The 25,116-nt window shown below is 42.9% G+C and overlaps 1 protein-coding gene across 3 annotated transcripts in view; it reads right to left on the reverse strand.

Moving 5' to 3' along the window:
• NPRL3 (NPR3 like, GATOR1 complex subunit) overlaps nucleotides 1–25,116 on the reverse strand; it is a 46,200-nt gene that overhangs the window by 12,473 nt on the left and 8,611 nt on the right. For 2 of the 3 annotated variants that reach the window (XM_059826183.1, XM_059826182.1), the window contains 8 exons: nucleotides 22,754–22,883; nucleotides 19,348–19,422; nucleotides 16,276–16,429; nucleotides 15,367–15,448; nucleotides 8,002–8,139; nucleotides 7,091–7,247; nucleotides 5,124–5,230; nucleotides 3,715–3,844 (listed from right to left, as the gene is read on the reverse strand). In XM_059826183.1, coding sequence (XP_059682166.1) covers nucleotides 3,715–3,844; nucleotides 5,124–5,230; nucleotides 7,091–7,247; nucleotides 8,002–8,139; nucleotides 15,367–15,448; nucleotides 16,276–16,429; nucleotides 19,348–19,422; nucleotides 22,754–22,883 — 973 coding nt within the window. The remainder of the gene's footprint in view (nucleotides 1–3,714; nucleotides 3,845–5,123; nucleotides 5,231–7,090; nucleotides 7,248–8,001; nucleotides 8,140–15,366; nucleotides 15,449–16,275; nucleotides 16,430–19,347; nucleotides 19,423–22,753; nucleotides 22,884–25,116) is intronic. The other variant, XM_059826184.1, reaches the window with a different exon arrangement.

Below are 25,116 nucleotides of genomic sequence, written 5' to 3' on the forward strand. Positions count from 1 at the left end.
GGAGGAGGGGAAGCCACAAGCATTATCCCTTTCTCTTAGTTTGCAAAGAAACTCAGTGCAGAGCAGCCTCCTGAAGAAACTCTGATATTGTACGAAGAAAGCCTTGCACTGAAAAGCAGGTTAAAGCATTCCCATGCACCAACTGCAGTGCCTAGTACACATACTCTGTCAGTGAATGTGTGTTGAGCTAAAGGTTTTAGGTCACCAGGTGTTTCTGTGCTTTCACAGGAGGTTATGAAGTGGTGTGCACCACACTGAACACCACCAGAGCTTCACGGTCACATCAAGGCTGTGCCACACATGCGAGAGGAGAACACAGGGACAGGAACCAACAGTCACATGCAGCAGAAGGAAGGACAGCTTCTTTGGGATTGGGGTAGAGGAGATGCGAACTGCTTCTTTTCCAGTAAAAACAGTAAAAGGGAAGATGAGTTTCCCTGTTGGATCATCTCACAGGATCGCCTCACCCCATGGCCGCACCCTGGTGAGATCCAGCACCAGCAACATGAGCTAAACTGGTTGCTGTTCAGGACAGTCCCAGGCTGCATTGGATTGCTGCAAGTCCAGGTGACATGACACAGGACGGTGGAACTAACAGACAACTCGCCACTGTGAAAAGGGGAAAGTAGCTTCTGCTTTCCTCACTCACATCCCCAGCTGAAGTGCCTCCCTTGTTCTGTGCCAGCCCTGGAGCTTGCTGGATCTCCCCCTGCGTGAATTCCACCTGCTAACCTGGCGGAAAGCTAGTGCGGCTGAAACAAGTGAATAGAGTCAAGCTGGACAGGAGCCAGTGCTCCAGCATAAAGGGAAGAGGGAAAGGAGGAAGGTATGTGTGCACACACCTGAGAGTGGACAGGAAAAACAGGGCCTCCTCCTCTCAGCAGCACCGAGATATCATTATATGAGCTGAGCTGTAGGCATAGGCTCATCCTCACGCTGCTGCAACATTGCTATCCAAGCAAGGCAGGTTAAACACAGAGAAAGGAAAGCTAGCACAGAGATCACTACACAGATACCAACAACTTTGCAAATTACAAGCACAAGACCACCGATACATATACAGCAACCAGAGAGTTCAACTGCTCGTCATCACGGGCAAGAAACAAGAAGACGGGCTCAAGAAAAATTCCTGCCTCTAGCACAGGGCACGCTGGAGCACTGGCAGTCCTGGCAACACCACTCATTGGATGTCTCCTACCTACTTGACAGACACCAGAAGCAGAATGTAGACATGCACTCCATCTTTCAAGGCAGTCTTGTACTTGTCCTTTCTCAGGGTATTTCAGGTTGTTTGTACCTCCTACCAGCCAAAAAAATACCAGTGTCACATTTTTTTCATCTACCCAAAGGAATAGAGCAACTCCACCCATATAACAGTAAGCAAACAAAAATAACTTTGTCCTCTTTCAAATCAGGCAGTACGACCCGGTATAAAAACAGGAGGAAGGGCTCTTTAACAGCTTTCCTATTTTGTATCGTGGACTTTAATAATGCCTTCCGTATTCTCTGCCCATCCAGAAGCACATGCCAAAAGGAGGGAGCAAATCCCATGCTTAAGACAAGAATCAAATGGGATGGATGCCATGAGACTGTAACAATTTCTGCAGAAAATACAGCCCTTCCCACAGTACTGACCCTGTAGCACAGATGACCTTCAGAAATACAGAGACAATACAGTCAGCATGATGAAAAGCACAAGATAACAGACTACTAGTGAAAATCTTCAAAGTTAAAAAACCCACATCCCCTCCTATGTACACAAAGAACAAAACTACAGTGAAAGGTCCCAACTTTGTTATTTTTTTCAAAGGCAAAGCAAATACAATTTGACAATATTTACAGTTCAGAGAACAGCATCTTTTATCACTGCACAGCGGAACAAAAACCCACCCACGTTTCATCAGATTAATTGCTCTATCGACTAGATCTCTGTTAATTACAATTGCAGCCTGACTACCTCAGGATAGGGATTGGATTCATCTCTAGTTCCTGACAAAACAATAATACAAAGAGCTCTATATAGGTAAATCAAAGTAGAAGAAAATACTTTTTCTACATTCATGTACTGATATGTAAACATCTGAAAACTCTGGTCTAAACTCCCCCAAGAACTGTCACGCTTAGCTTCAACAAAAAGAAGCTGGCCATGACTCACAACAGCCCACCAATGTATGGTGGTCTGCTTCATCTTCACGCACATGTCTTGCCAATGTGGCCTTGAGTCTTCTGCAACCATAGTTCTCACCTCCCCATTTCAGACTGGAGAAGGCATTTCTGTAGCTTTTCACAGCATCATCCTTCCACACATGCTGAAAGGATGATGAAAACAAGCCGTGCTGCTGACCTTTAGGGCCCCACCGCAGACAGGTGAGCATCAGAGAGGAGATGCACACTCTAAAAGAGCCATTTTAGCACTCCAACAGCTCTGGCAAACATTGATTGAGCACTGTTGTTTCAAGGCATAACTGCAGCAGTAAGTGGCAGACTTTATCTGTGTATTTTAAACAAAAGTAGGACATCTGAGAACAACCAGAAGTATTGAAGGAGAAGTATTAAGGCAAGTAATTAATTTTAAAAGGAGTACTGAGAATAAGAATGCCTCCTGAAGCTACTGCTGCTAGAATAAAATTAATGCTATTAATTCAGCTTCAATGTTCAGGACACAGATTTGTCTGTAACTACAACAAAGCACTGACAAAACAGTAGTCACGGCAGTCACGGCTCTTCCCCTGCCACCCAAGGTGTCAGCTGACCAGTACATACTATTGGAATTAGATGCTACATCATTACTTATCTTTCTCTCTGATCATAATCTCTGCCAACCTGTAATTACAACAAATTCTTCTCTCACAATTCTGCCTGTGTGCGCAATTGATGTTAATCTTCCAGATATTTGAACAGTGGCTAATTTCATATAGCCAGCAAGTCATCAAAAGTATGAAGGCTAGCAAACAACACTACAAGAAATTGGCTAAAGAAATCTGCCTATGCTCTCTTTGTCACAATGAGCAATGAGTTCCGAAGTCCAAGGTTCTTCATCTGGGAATACAAGTGTCAGTGAGGAGACCTCACATTATTGAGCTCTTTCTTGCATATCACCAGTTCCCAGAAACACCACAAGCCATGATCTATGCGTAAGCAAAACAACAGCACAGAAATCCAAAATCCGTGTATTATCCCAAATCTGAACATTAAAATGCTAATGCTGTAACACATGGACTCCTGTTGACTACATGCTGAGTCTACTTCCTGTAACAGCCTTTAAACAATTCCAGTTTCATAACAAAAGCTAAGTGAATAGACAGCTTTTATAACCAGATTGTGAACTTAAAGCAGATGGAATATAATAAAATCAAATGTGATTGTGAGGAATCCACTGACTTGCACTCAACCATACTAATTTATGACAGTTTTCAACAGACCAAATGGTGTTTCTGTTTTCCCTACTATACCACTCAAGGAAAAGAAACATTCTGATTTTTCTTTCAGGATTGTGCTTTGCTAGCACAGAGCATCTGCAGAGCTTCACCTTGAACATCCCCATGGCTTTTTGGCATGTGGATATGAAACAACAAATCATATGGTTGGAAACACAGTAATTGACAACTTTTAAACCTGCAATAGCAGGTTGCTGACTAGGTACTCGAAAAGCAACACGATTCCTTGTTCTCATTAGCAGGAGAACGAGGAGCTCTGGTACACTCCCCATCTCACCTCCTGAACGGGTGGAGCAAGCGGATTCTTGAACTCTGAGAGTGACACTGGGAGGGAGAACTTGGAAAGCATCGACGGCAGGTTGTGACCCCGGAACTGACAAGAAAACGCATCTGCTAATGGAGAGTAACTACAGAAAAGAGGTAAAGGCAGAAATCAGTTTTATGTTGCTGGTCAGTGTAACATTTATCCATTTAAGCATTACAGAAGTGCCAATTCCCAAATGAAATATTCTCTGTGATCTAGAAAAACAGTAAGGATAGTTTATGGCATGTTGCATCCTGCAAAAGTAAGCAAGGAGCATACGCACTTTCATCTTGGCGTTACGTTCAGCTCCAGTACATTATTCAAGGTGTGGAGGGAATCCAGAGGAGAAAAGTAAAAAGGATAAAAAGTCTAGACCTGCACAGCCTCTGATCAAAGGAACAGGGATTGGGCAGTCAAGAGAAGACAGGGATAGGCAGGATATACACACAATCTTTGAATATGCAAAATACAGCTGCAGATGTAACTGTTCTCCCTGCCTATGCTGACAGGACAGGCAATATGACTGATCAGAAATAAGGGATAGTCAAGTTAAATATTAGGAAAACTGTCTGTCTTAGGATTTCCATCTACAAAGGTCTTCAAGAACAGCACTGCCACATATGACACAGGAACAGTTGTTCCTGAATGACCTTAAGGTCCCTTCCAGCCCTATTTTTATACTTCCATCACAGAAGTTTTGACTTAAAACTATTTTCCTATAACTGAGTTCCAACACAGATTCCAAAAATGTCTCGAAATCCAACACAGAAAGGGTTGCCAGTCTTCAGCAGAGCAAAAATACCCACCACTGCCTCCACATCTTCCTTGCATTGCCGCTGCCTGCTCTCCAAATGGCCGCATTGCCTTCTGTCTGTGAGAAGGCGTATCAGTATAAAATGCCATTACTTGAAACAATACAATAGTGATAGCAACACTACCCTGATTTGCTACTTTTGATTAATTTCAGGTGATGCTGTGTGCCAGGTACACAGATAGTCCTATGAAAAACTCATTTTCATAAAGTATTTTGTTCTGTAAAAGTTTCCATATTGCTTCAGGTTCGTATAGCCTTTCTGATATGGACATTCAGCGAGGAGGCATACTAAAAATACTAAAAGTAGCTTCACAGGGTAAATGTTGCTTCCAAGGCCCACATCACTGCAGAAGCATATTGATCTGCTATGACGCTCCTCCCTACCGCACAAACACTCCTATATGGCTTTGCAAGTTCAGGCACATGTAATGGTTTGTGTTCCGTACAGTCTCAACAAATTCATACATGAAGAAAGATCCTACCCTGTATCCAGTAAGACAGGGAAGGAAAGCACATCTGCACTTCTCACCACTTTCTTGCTACAGTCACTCATTTTCCTTCTACTTACAGACAGACACTGGCGTTTGGAGAAAGCATGTAGACATTGTTCTCACACAGCGGATAAATAATAATTGCTTTTCCCCAGTAAACAAGGTGTGCAGCAAGCTGGAAAACCTGCATGGAGAAAACAGGGAAAAGTTAGGAGAGCAAAAAAGCAAAACTCAAACTCTCAGCAATGACAGAAAAGTCTTGTTTGATCTGAAATGAAAGGAAAATGTTCCATCCTTTCACCCTGCCTTCGGCATAAATTCAGGGTTTAATACAACATGTGGCACATCAAAAAGCATTTGACAAGGTTATGAATTTCCAGAGGTTCACTTCACACTTCTAAGCAACTTAGTATTTCCTGCTTTAACAGAATTTCTTCAAACTGTATCAACAGAAGCTTAGCTATTTTTCAAGCCTCAAAAACCTATTGTTGTTTATGCACAAAATGCATTAAGTGTTACACATGAAAAATAAAACAAAAGAATCAGCCTCTACTATGACACAAACATAAAGGAAACCAACACTGACTTTTTAATGCACTGAGATATTTCAGTAATGAGTTACACAAAGTATTTTAATGTGTTAAACAAGTCAGTGGTTGTTAATGGCTCTGGAAGAGCCACATAAATAGCATCTACAAGACATAAAATCCACCCTATATCATTAGATGCATTTAACTTTGCTTTTTTGTGGAGAACAAAACTACAGAAGCAGTAGGGAATTTCCAGAGTTCATCCCATAGCTATATAATACTAAGTAACATCACAGACCACTGTAAGCAGACCTGGAAATTTTATTACAAAACAGGACCTTTCCCTTCGAATAAGAGAAGGCATGGACCTACAATCAGGAGCACCTGCGATGACAAGCTGTGTTCTTCTCCCATGTTACACAGAGTATACATTGCATCCCCAGGTCTGAATCGACCCTTAGAAGCAAGGAGTGGCTCTCCCCTCTGCCGTATGATCTATAATAATCATCAGGCCCATCAAGCAAAGTCTTCCGCAGTGGTGTCTCAGTGGCCTCACATCTTGCGTGATTGCCAGAGTCTCGTTCCCTCCACAGCACAAACTTCCCTTTCCAAGGGCCTGTCACATCACCCTGAGCAACTCAGATTTGAGATCTGGTTGTCAATAACAGAAAGGCATTCAGAAAGAGCTGCTGGCTTGGAGACACTGGTGCAAAATTTTTGCCAAAGCCTAAACTAGAGCTTCTTCTTGGGACTCTGCAAAATCTGTGCACTAATGTACTACAGGAAATCGATAGGTAGGTGTGCACAGGCTTTCAGAGCTCTTCAGTACAAAAGATCTTGGCAGATCCAGGGAAAGCAGCAGTATTTGGCTGTGGCAGCTGTAAGCTTTCCCTTGCATTTTGGATGCCTCCATTTGCACAAAGATATCAGTGTAGCAGAACCAAGACAGACCACTCTGGCATAAGTCCAGAGTACTATTTGTTCTGGTTTTTAACTACCTAACGGGAAGGCAAAGAGAAGACAGAGCCACTCTTCTCAAAGGGGCACAGGGACAGGATGGGAGGCAACACACACAAGGTGGAAGATGGGAAATTCCCATTAGATGTGAGGAAATTTTTTCACTCTGATGCTCACCAAATGCTGGACCAGGGCCCAGCGAGGTTGTGGAAGGTATCCTGAAGTATTCAGAATTCAAACAGACAAGTTCCTGAGCAGCCTGCTTTAATGGACTTGCTCTGAGCAGCGGTGCGGACTAGAGACTTGTAGACGCCCCTGCTACCTCAAAGCACTCTGTGATTCAGATGTGGCCGCAGGACTGTCAAGCACTGTCGCTGCACCGCTGCTCTTTGTCTCTCCAGCCCTTCCCCACGCTCTAAGGGTCACGCTTTCTCTGTGCACTCTGCTCACACCGAGAGAACTGATGTGCTCATGTAGCACAGAAACCCACTGGCACACAGAAAGAAAACGTCTCATGATTTAAAAGAATTTTAGCTGCCACTGACAGTTCCCCGTACCTGCAGCAATGCCAAGTCAGCATCTTGAGCTAGTTGCTGCAAATTCTTCACAGCAGAGGTAGTTTTAATTACTCTCACCAGGGCAGGAGAGCAGTCCAACGGGAGCTCATTAAGCAATGACTTCTCATCATTTAAAAGTAATAAGGCATGGTACGGCCTGCAGAAAAAAGGAACACATTTGCACAGTAAACTGTAACTTTTCCTGAAGGCTTAGTTATTCCCAGACCATTATACCTGGTCAATCCACTGGTAAAAAAGAACTTCTAATATCATTGCTTTGCTGTAAGTGGGTTCAAAATAAGCTTATTTTTATGTCACAAGGTTAGACACTCCCCATAAAAAGGAGATAGAGGGTTTTATGGTAACTGGATGCCCCAGTGACTAGAAAAAAATGACTGCACTGTGCTGGCATACAGTTAAGCCTGGAGAACTAGTCTGAAAACTGCTCATCTGCATTACTGAAATACAGAATAGAGTAGAAGAAAGGAAGAAAGCAAGAATTAGTTACTTTTGCAGGTAAAAAGCTGGAAACTTGGAGAGCAGGAAATAAGATATCATGGGGCCTGGGCTCTCTTTCCTCTAAAGGCAAAATTACTTCTGGATCAACAGATTAAAATGAACATGCAATTCCTCTAACTGGAAACAGCGCAGACCTCTCTGGCAGCATCACCTCCCATTTTCAGTACAACCCCCTAATGTTAATGCAAAGGCTGTGGCTTCACACCGCCACGTACCCAGCAGCATCACGGTACCTCGGCATCAGCTTCAGGGAGTCCTCAGCCCATGCCCCCTCCCACCCCAGTTCAGTGTCACATCGTCCCCGCAGCTCTGCCAGCACAGATGTTTGCAGCACCACACGTGGAACTGGGGGAAGGACCGGTCACACTCTGAAAGACAGAGCTTGCTCTTACCTGATAGATTTCAGGCTTCTCTCAATTGCTTCAGGGGGTATAAAGTTTGTGGCAACATAATGGATTTTATGAGGCAGGCAGAAACTCACTTCCAGCCAGTTGTTGATATGTAAACGGACCACCCCTGTTGTGCAGAGACTAAAATAGGAAGAAAATAAATACATACAGCATTTACCATGTATAACAAATGAAAATAGTGGTCCAGATGCACCCCTGCACAGAAATCACCCCAGGATGAGAAAAGCCTGAATGTACCCTGACTACGCCCAGACTGGCTGAGGACCAGCTGATGCCTAGCTGCAAGGGCTTCCTTAACTTGTACTTACAGAGCATTATCCCCTATGAGGCTTTTTGGGGATCTGAAAGACTCCACCCCACTGACCTTCTGCTCCCTCTGCTCTTAACATTGCAGCAGTATCTCAAGTTAAAAGAGTTTCTTGAAGATTTACTGCAAGGCACTGAAAAATTCCCCAGACCAGAGCTGCAAAGGGCAAAGATGAATGGGGCACAATGTTTTCATCACCGATTTCCATCCTCCTCTCCAAGGAAAGAGAAAAGGAGACGTCTGTACTGAGCAAGGAGTGTTGTGAGCAGCACATTTCCACAATAACGGACTGCTTCAGTTCTGCTTAGGTTGTTTGTTTCCTACTAGCCTGCTCCTGCTTGTCACGTGAAATCACAAACGTGCTTGTTAAATTATTTCTTCATTCTAGGAAACCACAGGGACTAAGCTAAGCCTTTAAGCTGACTTCAGACAACAGGACTGGAGTGGAAATGAAGGACATCTCGGGAATGACAATAAAGTCTGAGCCTCGTGTTCAGCCTGAAAGCAACTATAAGCCGCTTTTACTGAAAAACCCCAGAAAGCTGGGAGATTAGAGCCATGAACGTCATTCAGGTAATTTTACAGGAGTCTGTAAATCTAGATGAAATACACCTAGGTAGGTAACTATATTTACTTGAAAATGGGTAGAAGATACCGTAAGGGCAACATACCATAAGGAGCTAAGCTAGCACCACCTTGCAAACCTTCACAACGCCACCCAGCACACCGGCAGGCAACGCTGGCTTGGGAACAGCTTTGCTAGAGGCACTGGGCCTCAGCTGCAAGGAAGAGGCAAGACCCACCGCATCTTTTCACGTGTACTGCGTTAGGAACGAATATAAACTTGCAAATCAATCTTAAGCAACAGCTAATCTTGTCTACACTGGAGAGATGAATTTCTCAATATGTCCTTTGGTTTTAAACTTTGTTCCGAAATAATTTTTTTTGGACTGAAATAAAATTTCAAAGTTTGCACTCTGAAAATTCCAGTCTGAATTTTAAATTCAAGTGTGCTGAGACTCGCAATATGACTTTTGTGTCGATAACGCCCACGAATTTCCCCTCTACGCAAAACAGATTTAAACACATGCCAGGAACAGGCCAGGAGCAAATACATGTCTTGGAAACTCATTTTATGTGGTGATTTAAACATTTATACCTAGCATTCAATTGTAGGCCACAAACTAACATGCTCTTTTTCAAGTTTATCTGGTTGCACACAGGGTTTAGAGAGACCTGAAAATTCAGCTTTAAAACAAAAACATGGGGTAGCTTTGGCTGCCGGTATAACTATTCACCAAACCACAATTGAGTGGTGAGAGAGCAAACACGATCCTGTCCTGCCTCGTGCATGATCAGACCCATTAGGGAAAATCTCACTGCAGACAATGCTTTTCAAAAGCAGAGGCTATGGTTTTGTTCTCAGATCTTGCACTGAACTCTGAAAAATATTGATTTTTCAAGTTGCAAATGGAGCAAATACTAGATATGTTTTCCTTTTTTTAAAAATGGACTGAAAGGATGAATCCACTCTCTCTGGTGCTACCACCTCGCATCTGATCACAGGCTACAAACCCTGAAGGAACATGCAAAGCACAGCAAACACCTCCATTTTTCTTGCATTATATGCTGCAACACCAGTAACACTGCTTATCCCACCAGACATACGCCAACTGACAGATAAAGCTGGATTCTTTCCAAATACGTCAGGGTACAGGGCATCCTGAAGCAGTAGTTATCCACAATATCTACTGGGCCAAACACTCACAAGAGAAGACATGACAATAAATGAGTAGGACAAGCGATTTAAAAGACTACCTGAAAGCTACAGAGGTTGTTAAAACAGGTTACTGAAAAGAAGCAGAGATACATGAAAAGATGAACACTTGCAGGGTATTTTCCCTGTGTAGTTTAACATTCAGGAAACAGAAAAAAAAAAAAATACAGTTGGTTCCTTTCATTCTTTGGTCCAAGTGCACCAAGGCAGAAGCTTTAATTACATAATTACACTCTCCACAGCATAATTTTGTCTACAGTGCACTATACAACAATAGCCTAGAATTAAAGACAACAAGAAAACCAGATTTTCAGTTCTGATCTGGATCTTAATTTCATTCGTCTACATTTGCATGCAACTGTACGATCTCAAGCCTTCATTATAGCTTTATGTACATGATTTCTGCTTCACCTGCCCCTCCTTGGATGGAAAATAATTTCAGTCTCTAATAATTTGACAAGGAATAAGCTACATCCTCCAGCAGCAATGTGTGCCACTGCCCTTAGCCAGCCAACAGAGTTAAATAACTTCACCAATATATATGCAAAGATTCAAGCAACATGAAATACAGTCAAGTCACAAAGTGAAGTTTGGATCCACATTTGCCTTCATTTTTACAGATTCCCCATGAGGTCATCTGTTTAGCAGGCTTTTTACTGTGAGCCTCACAAATCTCCATGAGCTGGCCCCAAGATCTTTGGCTGGGGACCAGCAAACCCCGAAGCCACCTTCTTCTAGGGGCAGAAGCAGAACAGCAAAAACCAGCAACAGAAGAGAATACCAAGAAAACAAGTTTTCAAAGTTGCATTGGGGAGTCACCTAGCTCCAATTCTACTTTATTCTTCTTAACCAACTAAAATTGTGGAGAAAACAGTCCAGGAAGATGCAGGACTGTGGGAAGGTGAGAACAGAGCATCGGCTGCATTGCATGCCATGAACCTCAGGGACGCAGTTCAAGTAGTCCCCGACAGGAAACCTAGAATTGCACAAAGCATTCAAAGGTGCAGTAGGTACACCAGGAATTTACAGAAGGCTCTCTTTTGTTCTTCGCTTCTTTCCTAACCACTCTTCACATTTTATAGGGATGTTTTGCAGTGTTACTGCTCCCTGAGCTTTTTCACTGAACTATCTGCCGTAACTCCAAAAGCTCTTTTCAGAACAGTTATGTACTATATAAGGGTTGTATGGCCTTACATGCATTACTTTACGTCTATCTATATTGAATTTCATCTGCTGTCTTATCAGACAGTTAACTGGTATCCAGAGACCTTGCTGCAACTTTCCCTGTTTCTCACAGACTTCAAGAGTAACTGGGCAAAAATAGCTTCATTCCCCATACTCTAACTGACTATTAAAACCTCAAAGACATTCCATTTTATCCCATGAAAACTTAGTTTCAACACTTCTTTTTTTTCATCTCTGGTTAGATAATACATGATGAGTGATACTGAGGGATACATGATGAGGGATTAGGATACTGAAAGGGGATATCATAGTCTACAATTCAGACAGGGAGAAGTAAATAGGAAAAAGCTGTTCCACATCTCTCCATCATAAGACCTACGAGACATCTAATGATACTAGAAGGAGCAAAGTTCAAAAAGAAATAGAAAGAAACACAGAAACTAGTTAAGCCATGGACCTTCTTATCAGAGGATGCCGTGGTTGTTAAATATTTACTCTGGCTCACAGGATCGTGGACTAATTCCGGGAAGTGAGATCAGCTGAAGGCTGTTGAATATACAGAAACCACCTCCAGAGCTGCAAGCTGCAGGAAGCTGGGGAATATATTTGGGAATATTACTGCTCTTTTGCTCTCTTCTGCTTTTTTGCTCTATTCTTCTGCTCTGTCCTGAACAACAACTGTGAGCCACTGCCTTAAAACGGGAACCCGAAAGTTGGCCATTATCACACAGAATTGCAGCCTTTTTTTTGTCGTTACTACTGGCAAAACAAAGACAATCCCACTTCATTTTATAAAAGGGTTATGAATTTTTACATACACACACCTCATTTTACATCTATCCTATTTAGATCAAAAATTAATAATATGTTAATAAATTTCTAGTTTGGTGGGGGTGAGCGTATAGTTTTGGAGTTTGGTTATTTTTGCTAGAGGTTGTGACTACTTAGAGCTTTGAAACTATTTCACATTTCCTTGTAAAGGACACACTGACCGTCCTTTGGTCAAATAACTGCAGTTGGTTTATATTTTATAGTACAGCTACAGAAATCACATCTAATGCTTCATTAAGTCTCATATAATTATTCCACTTCTCCCTGAGCTGCTGAGACAGGCTACATCTACCAGTCAGTTCAAATCCCACTAAGCTAAAAATATATAAAGGCTCTTTGTGTTTTAAAAAAAAGAAACAATCAATCCTCTCCTCCCTAAAAACCTCCCCATACTTTCACTTTTATTCCGATATAAAGCTAAAAAGTTTGCTAAAAACAGGCAGGCAGTTAGCTAGTATCAAGCTAACACATTATCTGCAGTTGCAGATAAAACTTGGTGAAAGCAGTCTTAATTCCCTAAATTGAACAGTGGCTTAAAAGAGCCCCCCGTTGTAACACTGCTTAATTTGTCAGCACTGGAGCTACCAGCAACTGGGGTCTTTTGGTCCTGAAGCCATTGCTTTTTGTTCCATACCAATGCTGGAGTTTGGGGAAAAGATGAACGAAGACTCCCAAATGTATTTTCTGAACTATGAGAAACATTCTGGTTTTCACTGTTAAGAGTCAAAGAAGGTCCCAGGAACTAGATGCTGATTACCTCTAAACTGTCAGTTTAATAATACTCCATTTCTCTAGCAGCAACAGTGTTACAGTCAAGATGACCTGGCTATTGCTTCCTGCCTTATAAAATATGGGCATTTCATTCAAAACGCAAGGGACACTTTGAACTATAAAAAGATCTGTGCACTTGTGCTTTTGTACAAACCAACTTGCTAAGGGACATGTTGGGTCTTGCCTGAAATACCTCAGCACCATCTACAGGAAACCAAGGGCTAGACAGCACCTCCGGAGCAACCGTGATAATTCAGGACTTTGGCTGGAATTGCAGAAATCAGCAGACACTAGGAAATGCTGGCTTGAGAGAATCTCAGAGAGCTGGGTTTCCATCTGCCATTCAAAATGCTCTCTCCACCTTACTATGCTGTTCCTCTATGCCAAAGGCTACGCCAGAAATCCCTGTGCATTTGAAACAGCACATTGCCACCGCGTGCATTCGAAGATCTACAGTTCCCAGCAGTCTTTTCTCCTCCAACAGAAACAGACCAAATCTTTCGATCTTTCCTCTTAGGTCATCCCCACTCCTCCACACTTTCTAGATGGCCCAAATCCTCCTTGAAAGGTGGTGCCCAAAACTGGAAACAGTATTCATTACAGCAGGGGATTTACAATCCTGAGCAGGACTGGTTCCCATCTTACAGACACGACTTTTATTTTATGCATTCTTATCTATTTGCTTTTTCTGCAACCCCATGTCACTTGTGGCTAACCCTTATTTCATAAAAGACCACACAGAGTTCACTCCAGAGCTGCTGCCACTCAGGAATTCTTTGTCTTGGGAGCTGCAGAATAAAAATCCTATTTCTAAGACCATGTCTTCTACCTGACCAAAAAAAAAAAAAAAAAATTAATTCTATGCCTGCCCAGCAAGGTGCTGCAGCCCCTCTCACCTGATCTGATTGCAGGTGTAATAAGCGTATTTCCTGTTCTCTCGTATGAAGCATTAATGGAAAAATACTGCAGCACACCACCTTATTACCCAGCCAGCCAACTACACCATTAACTACTTTTCAAATAGAGCTTTACAATCAAATGCACAGACATTTTGTATTTTTACCAATACCTTATTTCTTACATTTGCTTATGACAATGTCATGCAAAAATGTCAAAATATAACTTGCACCACTTCTCCCTGACTCTCAATGCCTAAATGAGGGATACTCTGCCTTATTTTACATCTGGGGGGCAGCACCAATGCGTGCTTCTCCGTGGTCAGTCTATTCCTCCTTATTTCACGGCAGGGTTGTATTAGGACACTCCATGAACTTGGGCTATATGTTCCTCCAGTCACAGCTAAGTGCCACAAGATGTCACTGTGTCACTAAAATTTTTGGAAACAAGATCAGGGTTTGCCCAGTCACAAATACGTAGCCCTAGAGGAACAGAAAAAAAGTATGTAGTTGGTGAAGTTTAATATTAGAATTACAGGCTACATAAAAAGTGCCTTATTTTAAACTTTAGTACAGGTTTTGTGAGAGTTGTATCAAACAATATACAACATTCCTTCCAAACAGGCTGAAATTCACAGCTCTTGAACGTAACAAAGAACACCTTACGAGAAATTTTCCAAAGTGCTTTGCAATCGTTAAATTACTTAGGCTCTCAGTGTCTTACCTTACAGGGCTTTGTGACTCTTCCCTTTGTAAAGGGGAACCACAATCTAGGGAGGCTAAAGGGTTTGTCTAGTATCATACAACGTGCTCTACAGTCAAGAGTAATTTTCCCAAGCCGCGACAAACACCCTAATCAAGGGGCACATCATCTTCCTCCCCCTCAAAACCTTTTGTGCTCCTTTGTCAAGGTCTTTCACCAAGTGCATATCCTGAATGGAGGTGTCTGCTCTGCATGAGGAGTCAGCACTGACAAGCTGTCAGAGCAGAGGCACACTCGAAGAGGTTGGTGCCGGCTCCTGCTGAAATTCAACACTAACTCCACGCTCCTTTGAAATCCTTGCCAGAACTTTTAATCCAGTCAAGAAACAGCATGCTACACTTTCCATTCTGCTGAAAGTCTCTCCACCTACTCCAAATTCACTGTCCAGGCATGCAGTATAACCAAATGAAGCCAGGGCAGTATCTGACTTGCCATCAGCACTAGATGCAGCATTTTTCTCTTAGCTGCACATTTAGAGCACTTCTACAGCAACATGATGTTCATATTATGACACTGTTCAATTCTACAATTCACTTGTCACTATGTGCCTCTGTGCTAAGTAAGAAAATAATAATTTTTAAACCTCTGACCAACATCACCAACTTTTAAGAACCATAACATATCCAAAGGGAGACCAAGGTAATGATTAGGATAGCAATTCTGCAAACATTTCACCTGACAGCTAGGCTTCACATTGCTCCACCTGGTCTAAAACCCAAATCCCAATGAGTCAGCAGCATGAAGAGGTGGAGGAACAAGGCCAAGAGGTTTCAGTGAGAAGCGGCATACTATGAGCTAGGAAGGAAATCCCACTTACCTGTCATATGTCTCTTTGAGATCTCTGGCCAATTTGCATTTGGGTAGGATGTGATGGAAAGGTGACTGTGGCCCTTCTGTGGCTATGGAAATTTTCAAAACAAGGAAACAAACAACTGATTTCAAAGCAAAGAGAGTTTCCTCTTCCCCCACTAGGTATCAACCAGTATCTTATGGACAGAATCCGCATCTTTTTAATCTACAATTATCTTTCAAAGCTTTTACAATAACTCAAGTTACGTGTTAAAATAATAATAGTGAATTATTGCCAACTTCTAAACCTCAACTCAGTTAAGCACATGTAACTGAATTTGACAAGTAAGGATTTTAAGCGTTCTTGTTTTTATAAATGTTAGTTTTAATTTTTAATGCTTGCAGCAAGATGATGCATCACTGTCAGCTAGAGTTCACCTTAAATAATGCGTATTATTATAGTAAATTGCTCTGAAGCAGTCTGTAAAAATGCTCTGTAACTATTTGCTAGCCATGGTAACAACATGTAACAGTAAAGTTTCCACACAAGAAGTTTGGTGACTCAGCACACAGCGTTAAAGCGTGGGAAACTTGCTCTAGGTTGGGTGAAGCAGGTGACATATGAGTTCTTCCATCTCAACTTGACAGGCAGATCCAAATGTGACGGTTCAGCGCACAGTCTCCAGTGATCGCACTGAACTGAGCTAGCAAGGAAAGTAAACAAGCTACTTCACTTCTAAAGCTGACGTCTCTGCATAGGGATAGTGATCTTGGATGAGGCAAAATGCAGTCAAAAGCTGTCAGAACGCTAAAGAGCACCAAAACTTGTTCATACTGATCCCAGCCACAAAAGAAGTAAGGTGGCACCATCAGCACTTTTCTGAAAAAGTGCTCCTGAACAAACATATTCCTGCACAAAGCTAAGCTCAGCACTCACTCTCTGACATGGCAGACACTTCATCCTGAATAGCTAAGATCAGCTTGGCCTCCCTGGTCAGGTATTGGCAGCGGCGCTCCTCGTGCTGCAAGACTATGGCGATTCTTCGGGAGAGGTTGTGTAAGCAGTTTATCACGGATGGATCTGCATTGGCCTACAGGCAACACAGAAAAGAAACAGGTCAGTCATTCCGTCACAATCACATATATGGAACTATAGTGATGGCTAAGTAGTCAAAATAATTATCTTTAGTAGATACCAAAAGTCAGACTCTTTGGCAACCGGCAAAAGAAAGGAGTTTTCTCTACCAGCAACAAAGCAGAAGCTCAGAGATGTCCAAAGTTAAAGAGAAGACTCAGGGATTTCTAAGGTTGTCTACGTGCATCAAATGAACACAGCATCGGAGGTATGACACTCCTATCTGTTTCATTCTTTCCAGTTGTTACTGGGCCTTTTGTTAGCAGGGACACCAAAGAACTCAATTTCACACAGCAAGAAAAGTGTCATGCTGTTTGAAAAGGCAGACTATCACGATGTTCAGGTTAAATTCACTGTGAGTATAAGGACTGCAGTGCCTTTAACATAGCCCATTCACTCCATGTTGCTATACTGATGATTGTCTTCTATACTGACAAGACAGTAACTAGGTAAGAATTACCAGCACACGATCAACAATTTGATCACAAACCAGAATGAATTTGGATTTGAGCTTCCAAATATTTCATAAATATGGCTTATTATTAACACTGCATTCATGCAAGTCCCAGAATGAAAGTGCTGGAAAAATCTATCATGTAAGTACAGCTGATGGGGCGGGGGGGGCACACTCGGTGGCTCCAGCATGAGTAAGCAGCTGCTTCACATCTGTTAAGACTTTTAAAGGAATTCACAGTTCCAGCAAGTGATAACTTGGCATGTAAACTAGCAAACCGTGAGTCATCATTTTTGGATTCTACTGTTCTTGCTGAGTCACGACACGTTGGTAACCCTGAAGCTTAAACACAGCAGGATCAGTGCTGATTATAGCATTTGGGACTTTGCCTGCTCTGTCTGCCCACTGCAGATGGACTCTCATCTTTATCTCAGAAAGCCTCCACCCACCCTCTGCAGTGCACTACACCATGCTAGGAAAAAAATTCCACTTGCTTCTTGCACAGCACTTTCCAGAAACCTGACAGCTCTCTATGAACTAAGAGTGTCTCATTTGGCAAATACAATTTAGTGCTGCGTTACACACACAACTACATCAGTATCATCACAGTGCCAAAATGCAAAAAAAGCAAGTTTTCCTAGGAGAACCACTAGAAATTAGATTCTAGAAAAACGTGGGCTAGATACAGTCTTCACTGCACTTCGCCAAGCTCTTGCAATATTGTGAATGAAGGAGCACTGGTTTCAACACTTCTGCTGCCACATGACTCCCTGTGCATGGTGTTTGCACGTGCATCTACACGCACTTAGCTACAACAAAAGCATGGCGCTCTACCAATACACCAAAACAACAAAACTCTTCAAGCTAATGGCTCTTAATGTGTGAAATCTAAAATCAACTCCTGTGTTGCAAATTCAGCACTTCCTGACCTAAGAATGTCCCACGGCACAACACTGGATCCCCAGCAGAACTCAGTGAACGACTTCTTGCTTGCTTCAGACTGATTGCTGGGATAATTGTCTTTTGTGAAACCTTGCTCTTCAACTGAGGACAAGCCATCCAGACTGTGGCCACGTCCATGTTAGTCACCACTGGAAAGCCAGCGGTAAGGAAAGTACTAGTGCTAAAAGGAAAAAAAAAAAAGGTCATTTCACAGGCAGGGAGCTGGAGGCTTTTAAACCATGACATTATGTCCAGTCAAGCAAAAAACCAACCATTTCCATAAAGACAGCTATTCCAACTCACTCTTTCATTTTTAAAATGTTTCTTCATATGTGTACATGCCACAAAAATAATACGATGGCTCCACAGATGCAACCTGCGGGCTGGAAAGAGCAAGCCAGAGTTCAGAAATCAAATCATGCTCAAACATAATTAAATTTCTAGGGGTTTATACCACCAAATTAGCCAAGCCAGGATCCCTTAACAGATACCAACATCTAGTCAATAGAGTAGGCCTGAAAAAAATTCCAAGCAAAAACTACGTATTTGCTCCAGGTTCTTGCTGAGCATCAAAACCTACTTATTCTTCACTTGTACCTTCTTCTCATTTAGAATGCTACAGCCGCTGCTCCCTGGCACTCTCCCTTACAATGATCTCATTGCTAAGAGGCTGCTTTCAAACACTATCCATTTAATTATAAAAAACCCCTAGAGGCACTGAGCAAAGGCACGTGTGTCTGTATCATACAGCGTGAGTAAGGGCTCAAAACACTGCTGTTCTGAGCCGGAGCAGGTTTCTGAATGACTCTGCACTGCGCAAGCTTGGGTTGACCAAGGCCGTGGTGGGGACCTGACTCTTAAGGCTGACCATGCATGAGCCACTGTCCACGCTGCCTGCTGCCTCTGGAGCAGATCCGACCACCAAGGTCCAGGCTGCATGGAGTCACAAGGGCTCAGCAACACGCTAGTGCAGCTGTACGGATTTGGTCCTATCCTGGGCAGGAGTAGAGCAGTCACGTACAGAGAGCGCCATCTGACACACAGGAGAGTCAGACCCAGACTGCCTTCTTGCACAAGCTCAGTTGGACAAGCCTCAATGGCAGGGTCTAGAAAAATCACAGCAGATTACCAGCCCGCTAATAACAGAAGACAAGACACATACAGGACTTGCAACTGGGTTCATATCTATTTTGCAAAGTGGTTTCTTGCATGCCTTTGCATTCTGGGTATTTAAAACCAAAAACTCTAGAAAACGTCCTGAAGAGAACAACTGTACTTGTTTTCCACTAGGCTGGAAAACTTTCCCACTTGTTAGTGTCATATTCTATATTGTTTAGGTTTGTTGTTTCAAATTAAAATATCCCAATGAAATCAGGCACTGAATGTTTTCCAAGAGATTACTGGAACGTGAGCCTACTGCATTCTCTTACACATCCGAAGCACATACCACTGTCAGATGGAATGAAGACAGTCCTTACCCTTAGTGCAAACACCACGTTGAAGAGAATCATAGTGGGCATCTCTCTCTTTGGTGAGGGATCAGTTTTGGATACCTGAAAAATATTTTTAAAAAAATACCATAGGCTAGTGTCAGTTGGACAAAGGTAAATAAGAAAACAACAAAGGGACAAGGTAACAAAGGGAAAAAAGAAAAAAAAAAGGAAAAAAAAAGGAAAAGCCTAATTCAGTCAAATAACAAGTTTGCTGAGAAAAGAGAGCAGACAAATCAAATTATACCATCAAATTTGACTTGTAAAAATAAAACTGTATTTTTTTTTTTATTAAAGTGTAACAGTTACTCTACAGCACTGCCTTTTCTGAGAAGGTGTGAAGACTTAAACCAAAGCGTTTTGGTCATGCCCATGGAAGTGAGTATCAGTTAAGATAGCAGTCTTAGTAGGTGTCTTTACTATTGCATTTTAGCATCATTAGGGACCCTAGGTTTAAATTCCTCAGCACAATTGTCATATATATTGTTAACTAAAGAGAAGTCCATAGATTCTGATCCCAGGCCACACCTATTCTTCCCTTTCCTAAAATCCCTATTTGGATTGCGTCATGTTACAAACTGTTGCTTTTATCAGAAAAAATATTCTCTAGAACTTCAATACTAAAATAAAAGGTTTGATTTTCCCTTCCTGCAGGATTTCAAACACATTCTCCAGCCCCCCCCCAACTCTTTCTGCAGCAGAGAGCTTCACCCCTAACGCAGGTACAGACTTTCTGGTGGGGAGGAACAGTAGAAGCCAAGATGAGCAAGTTGAATTTGCACATCCGAGACCAACAACGTTGAATCGAGCAAGCGTCGCCACAAGATGGAGCACAAAATCCAGAGCACATTCCCGCCACCCCCAAAGCTCCCTGCTGAACACCCATCCAATCCCAAGCCAAAACAGCTGTAACCTGCCAGGCCAAACACCCAGCTAACTTCATATTCAGTCTCATATGTGATATGTAGCTAATGCAGCATCTGAGACGGGGAAACACAGAGCAGCTGGCAACAGCAGAGCTGCATCCACCCTTCCTGACAGGTCCCAAGCATCGGCAACAAAGTGTGCAGCAGTGAACTCCGAAATGCAAGTGCTTTCACTCAGTAGTGTTAAAAATTAGAGAGACATATTTTTGTTTTTTCTAAAGTGTAAGTGAAGTTCTATCAAAAAAGCAGCGATGGGAGGGTGGTAAAGCCAATTTACTGTGTTTGTTTATTCTCCTGGAGGTACAGGTTCCAGGATGTCTTGTGAACTTCAAGAAAGACTCAAAAGCATTTCCGAGTGTAGGGACTGATCCTGTTCCTTCCTTAAAATCAAAGAAACATCAGTTGAGATGCAGGCTAGATTTCATATTATGTCTTGTCCAGAAAAAAGAAGAAAAGACTAAGCTGGAAAGGAAAATGCTGAAGGAATCTGAAGAATTCAGAACACTGTTACATAAAAGGTGGCCTGGCACACAGGATTAAAGAGTCGTGCTCCTGTAACTCCTGAATCTCACCTGAGTAAGAATTTGCTGAGCTGTCCCGTGGATTAATTTACTGCAGTATGAACTCCGAAGAAACCCAAACGAGAGACTGTCAGGTTACTCCGGTCACTGCCTTTGCTCCATGGGAAAGGAGCTCCAGCTAGTTTCCTCCTAACTGCAGAAGGGTCCCAGATTTAGACTCAAACGAACTAGCAGAGATGGCTGCCACGTCTAGAAGATTCTGGACACTAGAAAGTAGTGGGGTGATAAGACACACCCAAAAAGAAGATCCTACATGAAGTAACAAAAAAGCGTTTACAGCACTTTATGACTTTGTTTATTTACCCAGATGCAATTTTATTTAGACAAATTGAAAATGAAGATACATTTCATGCAATTAAGATAAAACTCACTGGAAAGTAGAGAGAATGTATAATATGTGGTGAAAAAATGCAAATACAAACTTTCAACCTCATTTACACCACATTTAGGAAGTTGTGCCTTTCGGACAAGATTAGCAAAATAAAGGAATCTGATACTGTGAGAGAACAGGCCACTGCTGTCAGGGCCCTGAGGGCACCTAGAGGTCTTAACAGCCCTGAAGAGCCCCAACTGGGTCCCCCCACATACCCCCTAGCCCATGACCCAGGAGCCCCATTTAAGCTCAGCCGAGGGCCTGCAGGCATGCCTGCCTCCAGCCTGTCTCCAGGATGGACCTTCAACCAACCTCGGTGTAGTTAGCTTGTCTCCTGGTTGGACCCTAGTTAAGTACACTGCAGCCTTATCCTCCAGCCCTGCCTCTGGTCCTATCTCCTTCTGCTCCTGGCTGGGGTCCCTGTACGGACCCTGGGCCTGATTCATAGCTTGCCTTGTCCGGGGCTGCTGATGCACTTGCACAGCTTGGGGAAACTTGAATTCTGTCTTCCAAAGCAACTTAAACATTTGAGGACTGAGTCTTGGTGATCCTTCATCACATTTCTTGTAGACTCACGACTGAGTTTCAAAAGTGGAACGCTAGCATCTTTTGATGCGTGAGGCCAGCTCCTCACTTGGATTAAAGCAGTCTGGTCCTCTAAATATCAAACAGCAGTTGCCAACAATCTGTTTGCACCTCTAACTATAGATAGAAAGGATGATAGAATCGGCAAGCAGACTTTTTTTTTCCTGAAAAAAATGAACTACTTAGTAAATTTGATGAAAAATGAGACCAAAGCAGTTCAGTGACAGAGATCAGTGTCGGATTCAGAAATTACCAAAGCCTAGTTCATTCTTACAGTCTATCAGGAAGAAGGAATGGGACAGGGAATATTTTGCACATAGAAGCATGTAAATTCTTTCCTAGATTTAAGCAGGACCTTTTCCATAGCCTAGGTGGCAACTTTCATTCCAAGCAGCTACGACACAGGCCATGGAGCAAGGTCTCAATGCAAACAGCAGCCTGACTTCATCCACGAGAGAATTCTGGACCTCTTTCAACATCCTACCTATTCCAACTGAGCCTTCTGAATCATCTTCAGCACCGGTAAGAGTTAAAAGCCAAACAAGGCTGACGCAGCTCCTAGCATTTGTGAAGGTTTTGGGTGGTTTTTTTTTTTTTAACTGCCGTACTAATTAGAGGTGCTAAAAAGCTAACTTGCGATAACTAACACAGTGAGAAACAGCTTTTTGAGCTGGACTGCTTAGTATTACTTCTCTTTACCCACACTGCTTTTCTACAGTAACCAGAGGGGGTTTCTGTGAATCACTGACACAGCTCCCTCAGTTTGCCGCTCCCTGTGTTTATCTGGAAGCAAGTAAAAGACAGCTTTGAACATCAGGAAGTAAAAACAGGATGAAAAGCCAACAGGCACATTCTGAATTCTAAGCTTCCTGGCTAAGCCAGGCAGTTTGAAAAGGAGGCAGGTCCCCAGAGCAGACATGGTACCATACCTGCCCAAGGGCGTGCTGAAGCAATGTGGGATGGCCAACAAAGCGAACATTATCAATCTTCAGTTCAAACTTTTTGCCACACATATCTGACTTGGTAGCCAAAATTGTTGCCAGGATGACATCCGAAAACCTTGAAGAGCAGAAACAGAAGTTATTACAATTTTCAAAAAGCAAAGCCCCAGAATATTCCTCCAAATACAGATATATTTAACTTCTAAGTTTTTAAGGTACTGTAAGTTGTGTCTAAATTGCTGTACCTGGAGTACCACCAATTATGGAAAATTAAGAACCCCTTAATTACATCTCTCAGATCATCACAATTATAAAACAGGAAGCATTCACGACAAAGACTGCAGGGTCATGCTTATTTAATTACATGCTCAGCAAAATACATTGGAAAGATTAGATGCAGTTCACTTAAATATAAAAACAGCTCGAGTTAGCCATCGCCTGGATTTAGCTGCAGGTTAATGAACTTACTAAGCAACTACATATTGACACAGCCTGTCACTCAAGCACAACAGAGATCTTTAAGCCACCCAGTATGGCAGAGGGGAAGGCAAGAAAGAGCTGATTCAATTAGAAGAAACATACATCCAACGCTTGTCCCTCCTTTCCCAAATCTCATCAGTGAGACTCAAAGTTACTTACTTAACGGATCTCAACCTGTGGTCAGCAGACCACCGGCACCCTTCTGAGAGCTGCCTGGCCACACCTGGGCTTTCGCATTCGATAAACCAAACTGAGACAAATTCATGACAGGGCAGGCCCTTCCCAACACCAACCACGGTGTCATCACTGGATTGCTCTGGGCTGGTGGTGGGAAGAAGGCAGCTGTGAGACAGAAGGGAGTCTGCCCTGTAAAATACAGCTGCAAAACCAGGTAAGAAGCCAGTGTGACAAGGGAAGAATTCTGCAACCGCTCTTTCCGATGACCTTGCAACATTGGTCTGGTCTCTACAAACACACGTTTTCCTCAGGGTGTCCCCTAAGACAGTGGAGCTCAAATCCACAGGGAAGAGGACCTCAGTTAGCTGCTGGAGAAAACTTGTTCTAGAATGGGAGCGGTGCAAGGTTCGATATTAGCAAGTTCCTTCCTCATCTGATTTCTCAGAGGCTCCCATTTAACCAAATGGATTTCAAACCAGTTTCTGATGAGACCAGTTTTTTTAAGAATGGCAGTGTTTATTTCATTTTCTTTATTCACTTTCAGGGATGTGTGTCCCTGTCAGACCATCCCCCTCCACCAGGCAGGTATCCCAGATAACCCAGTATCACTCAGAGAAAAGGGCAGGCATGGGCGTGTGCTGCGCTCACCTTATCTCTTGGCCACAAGTGAGCCCTCAGTGCCCACAGAAGGAATTAACATACCATATTCCTGGTTCATTCTGAGTGAGTTTTGGAGAACTACAGAAATTAAGACAAATGCACACAGCCAGGTCTTTCGTGTGTATCCATCTGCATATGACCCAAGGGGCACTTCTTTTATTAGACCTACATACAGTGAAGACGAAGGACAACACGGGGGGCTTTACGAGCTGTCAAAGCCCCTGGTGTTTGTACAAACAGGTCATCCTGATCACAGCACACTGCTTACATTTGGCTTATGGAAGGAGCAGCTCTGTACAAACTTCCAAATCCCTGGCCACTCTGCTCCAAACATGGCTAAGGGCAAGCAGAGAGATGGGGAGACTAGCCAGAGACTCCTGGGACCGCTGAGCCCATGCTCCTCGGCCACCGCACTGCACTGGGCTGCGCAAGACACGGAATTCGTGAAGAAAGGGCAAAGCATCCTCAAAAAGGACCTGGACTGACAGTCCTTGGAGGTCCCATTCAAAATAGCAAAAAAAAGTCACCATGACAGCTGTGAGCTTTCCCCCCTCTATTTGCCCCGTTCAGCTGTGTTCATTAATAGGCTCATCAGGGAGCCAGGAAGACTGTAATAGCAATGGATCCAAAACGAGCATATGTTTTGGGGAGCAGAGGGAGAAGGAGGCAAATTAGAAAATGCCTGCTTGCTGGTGAGAAATGAGTTACTCTTCCCTCCCCCAGCCTTGGCAAAGGATATCTTGGGAGCTAGAAAACTGATCATTATGATGGCTTTCACCACAGTTAAGATTTGACTTTTACAAGGAATTACACCAGCAGATCTTTTAACAGATAAACATGGTGCTGAATGTAACAGTTCAGCAGTTCCCCAGGAGAGCTCATGACACTGACAGCCCTGTCTGTCCCACCTTGTATGTGGCTCTGCGGGGAGGAGGAGATTCAAAGGTTGATTTTATAAAGTCCTCAGTATCTTCTTATTAGCAGAGACTTCTCTTTCTGGAAGAGTACCGCAACTGCAGCCAGATGACACGCTC

Source organism: Gavia stellata, chromosome 18 (assembly GCF_030936135.1).
Source record: "Gavia stellata isolate bGavSte3 chromosome 18, bGavSte3.hap2, whole genome shotgun sequence".
NCBI lineage: Eukaryota > Metazoa > Chordata > Aves > Gaviiformes > Gaviidae > Gavia > Gavia stellata.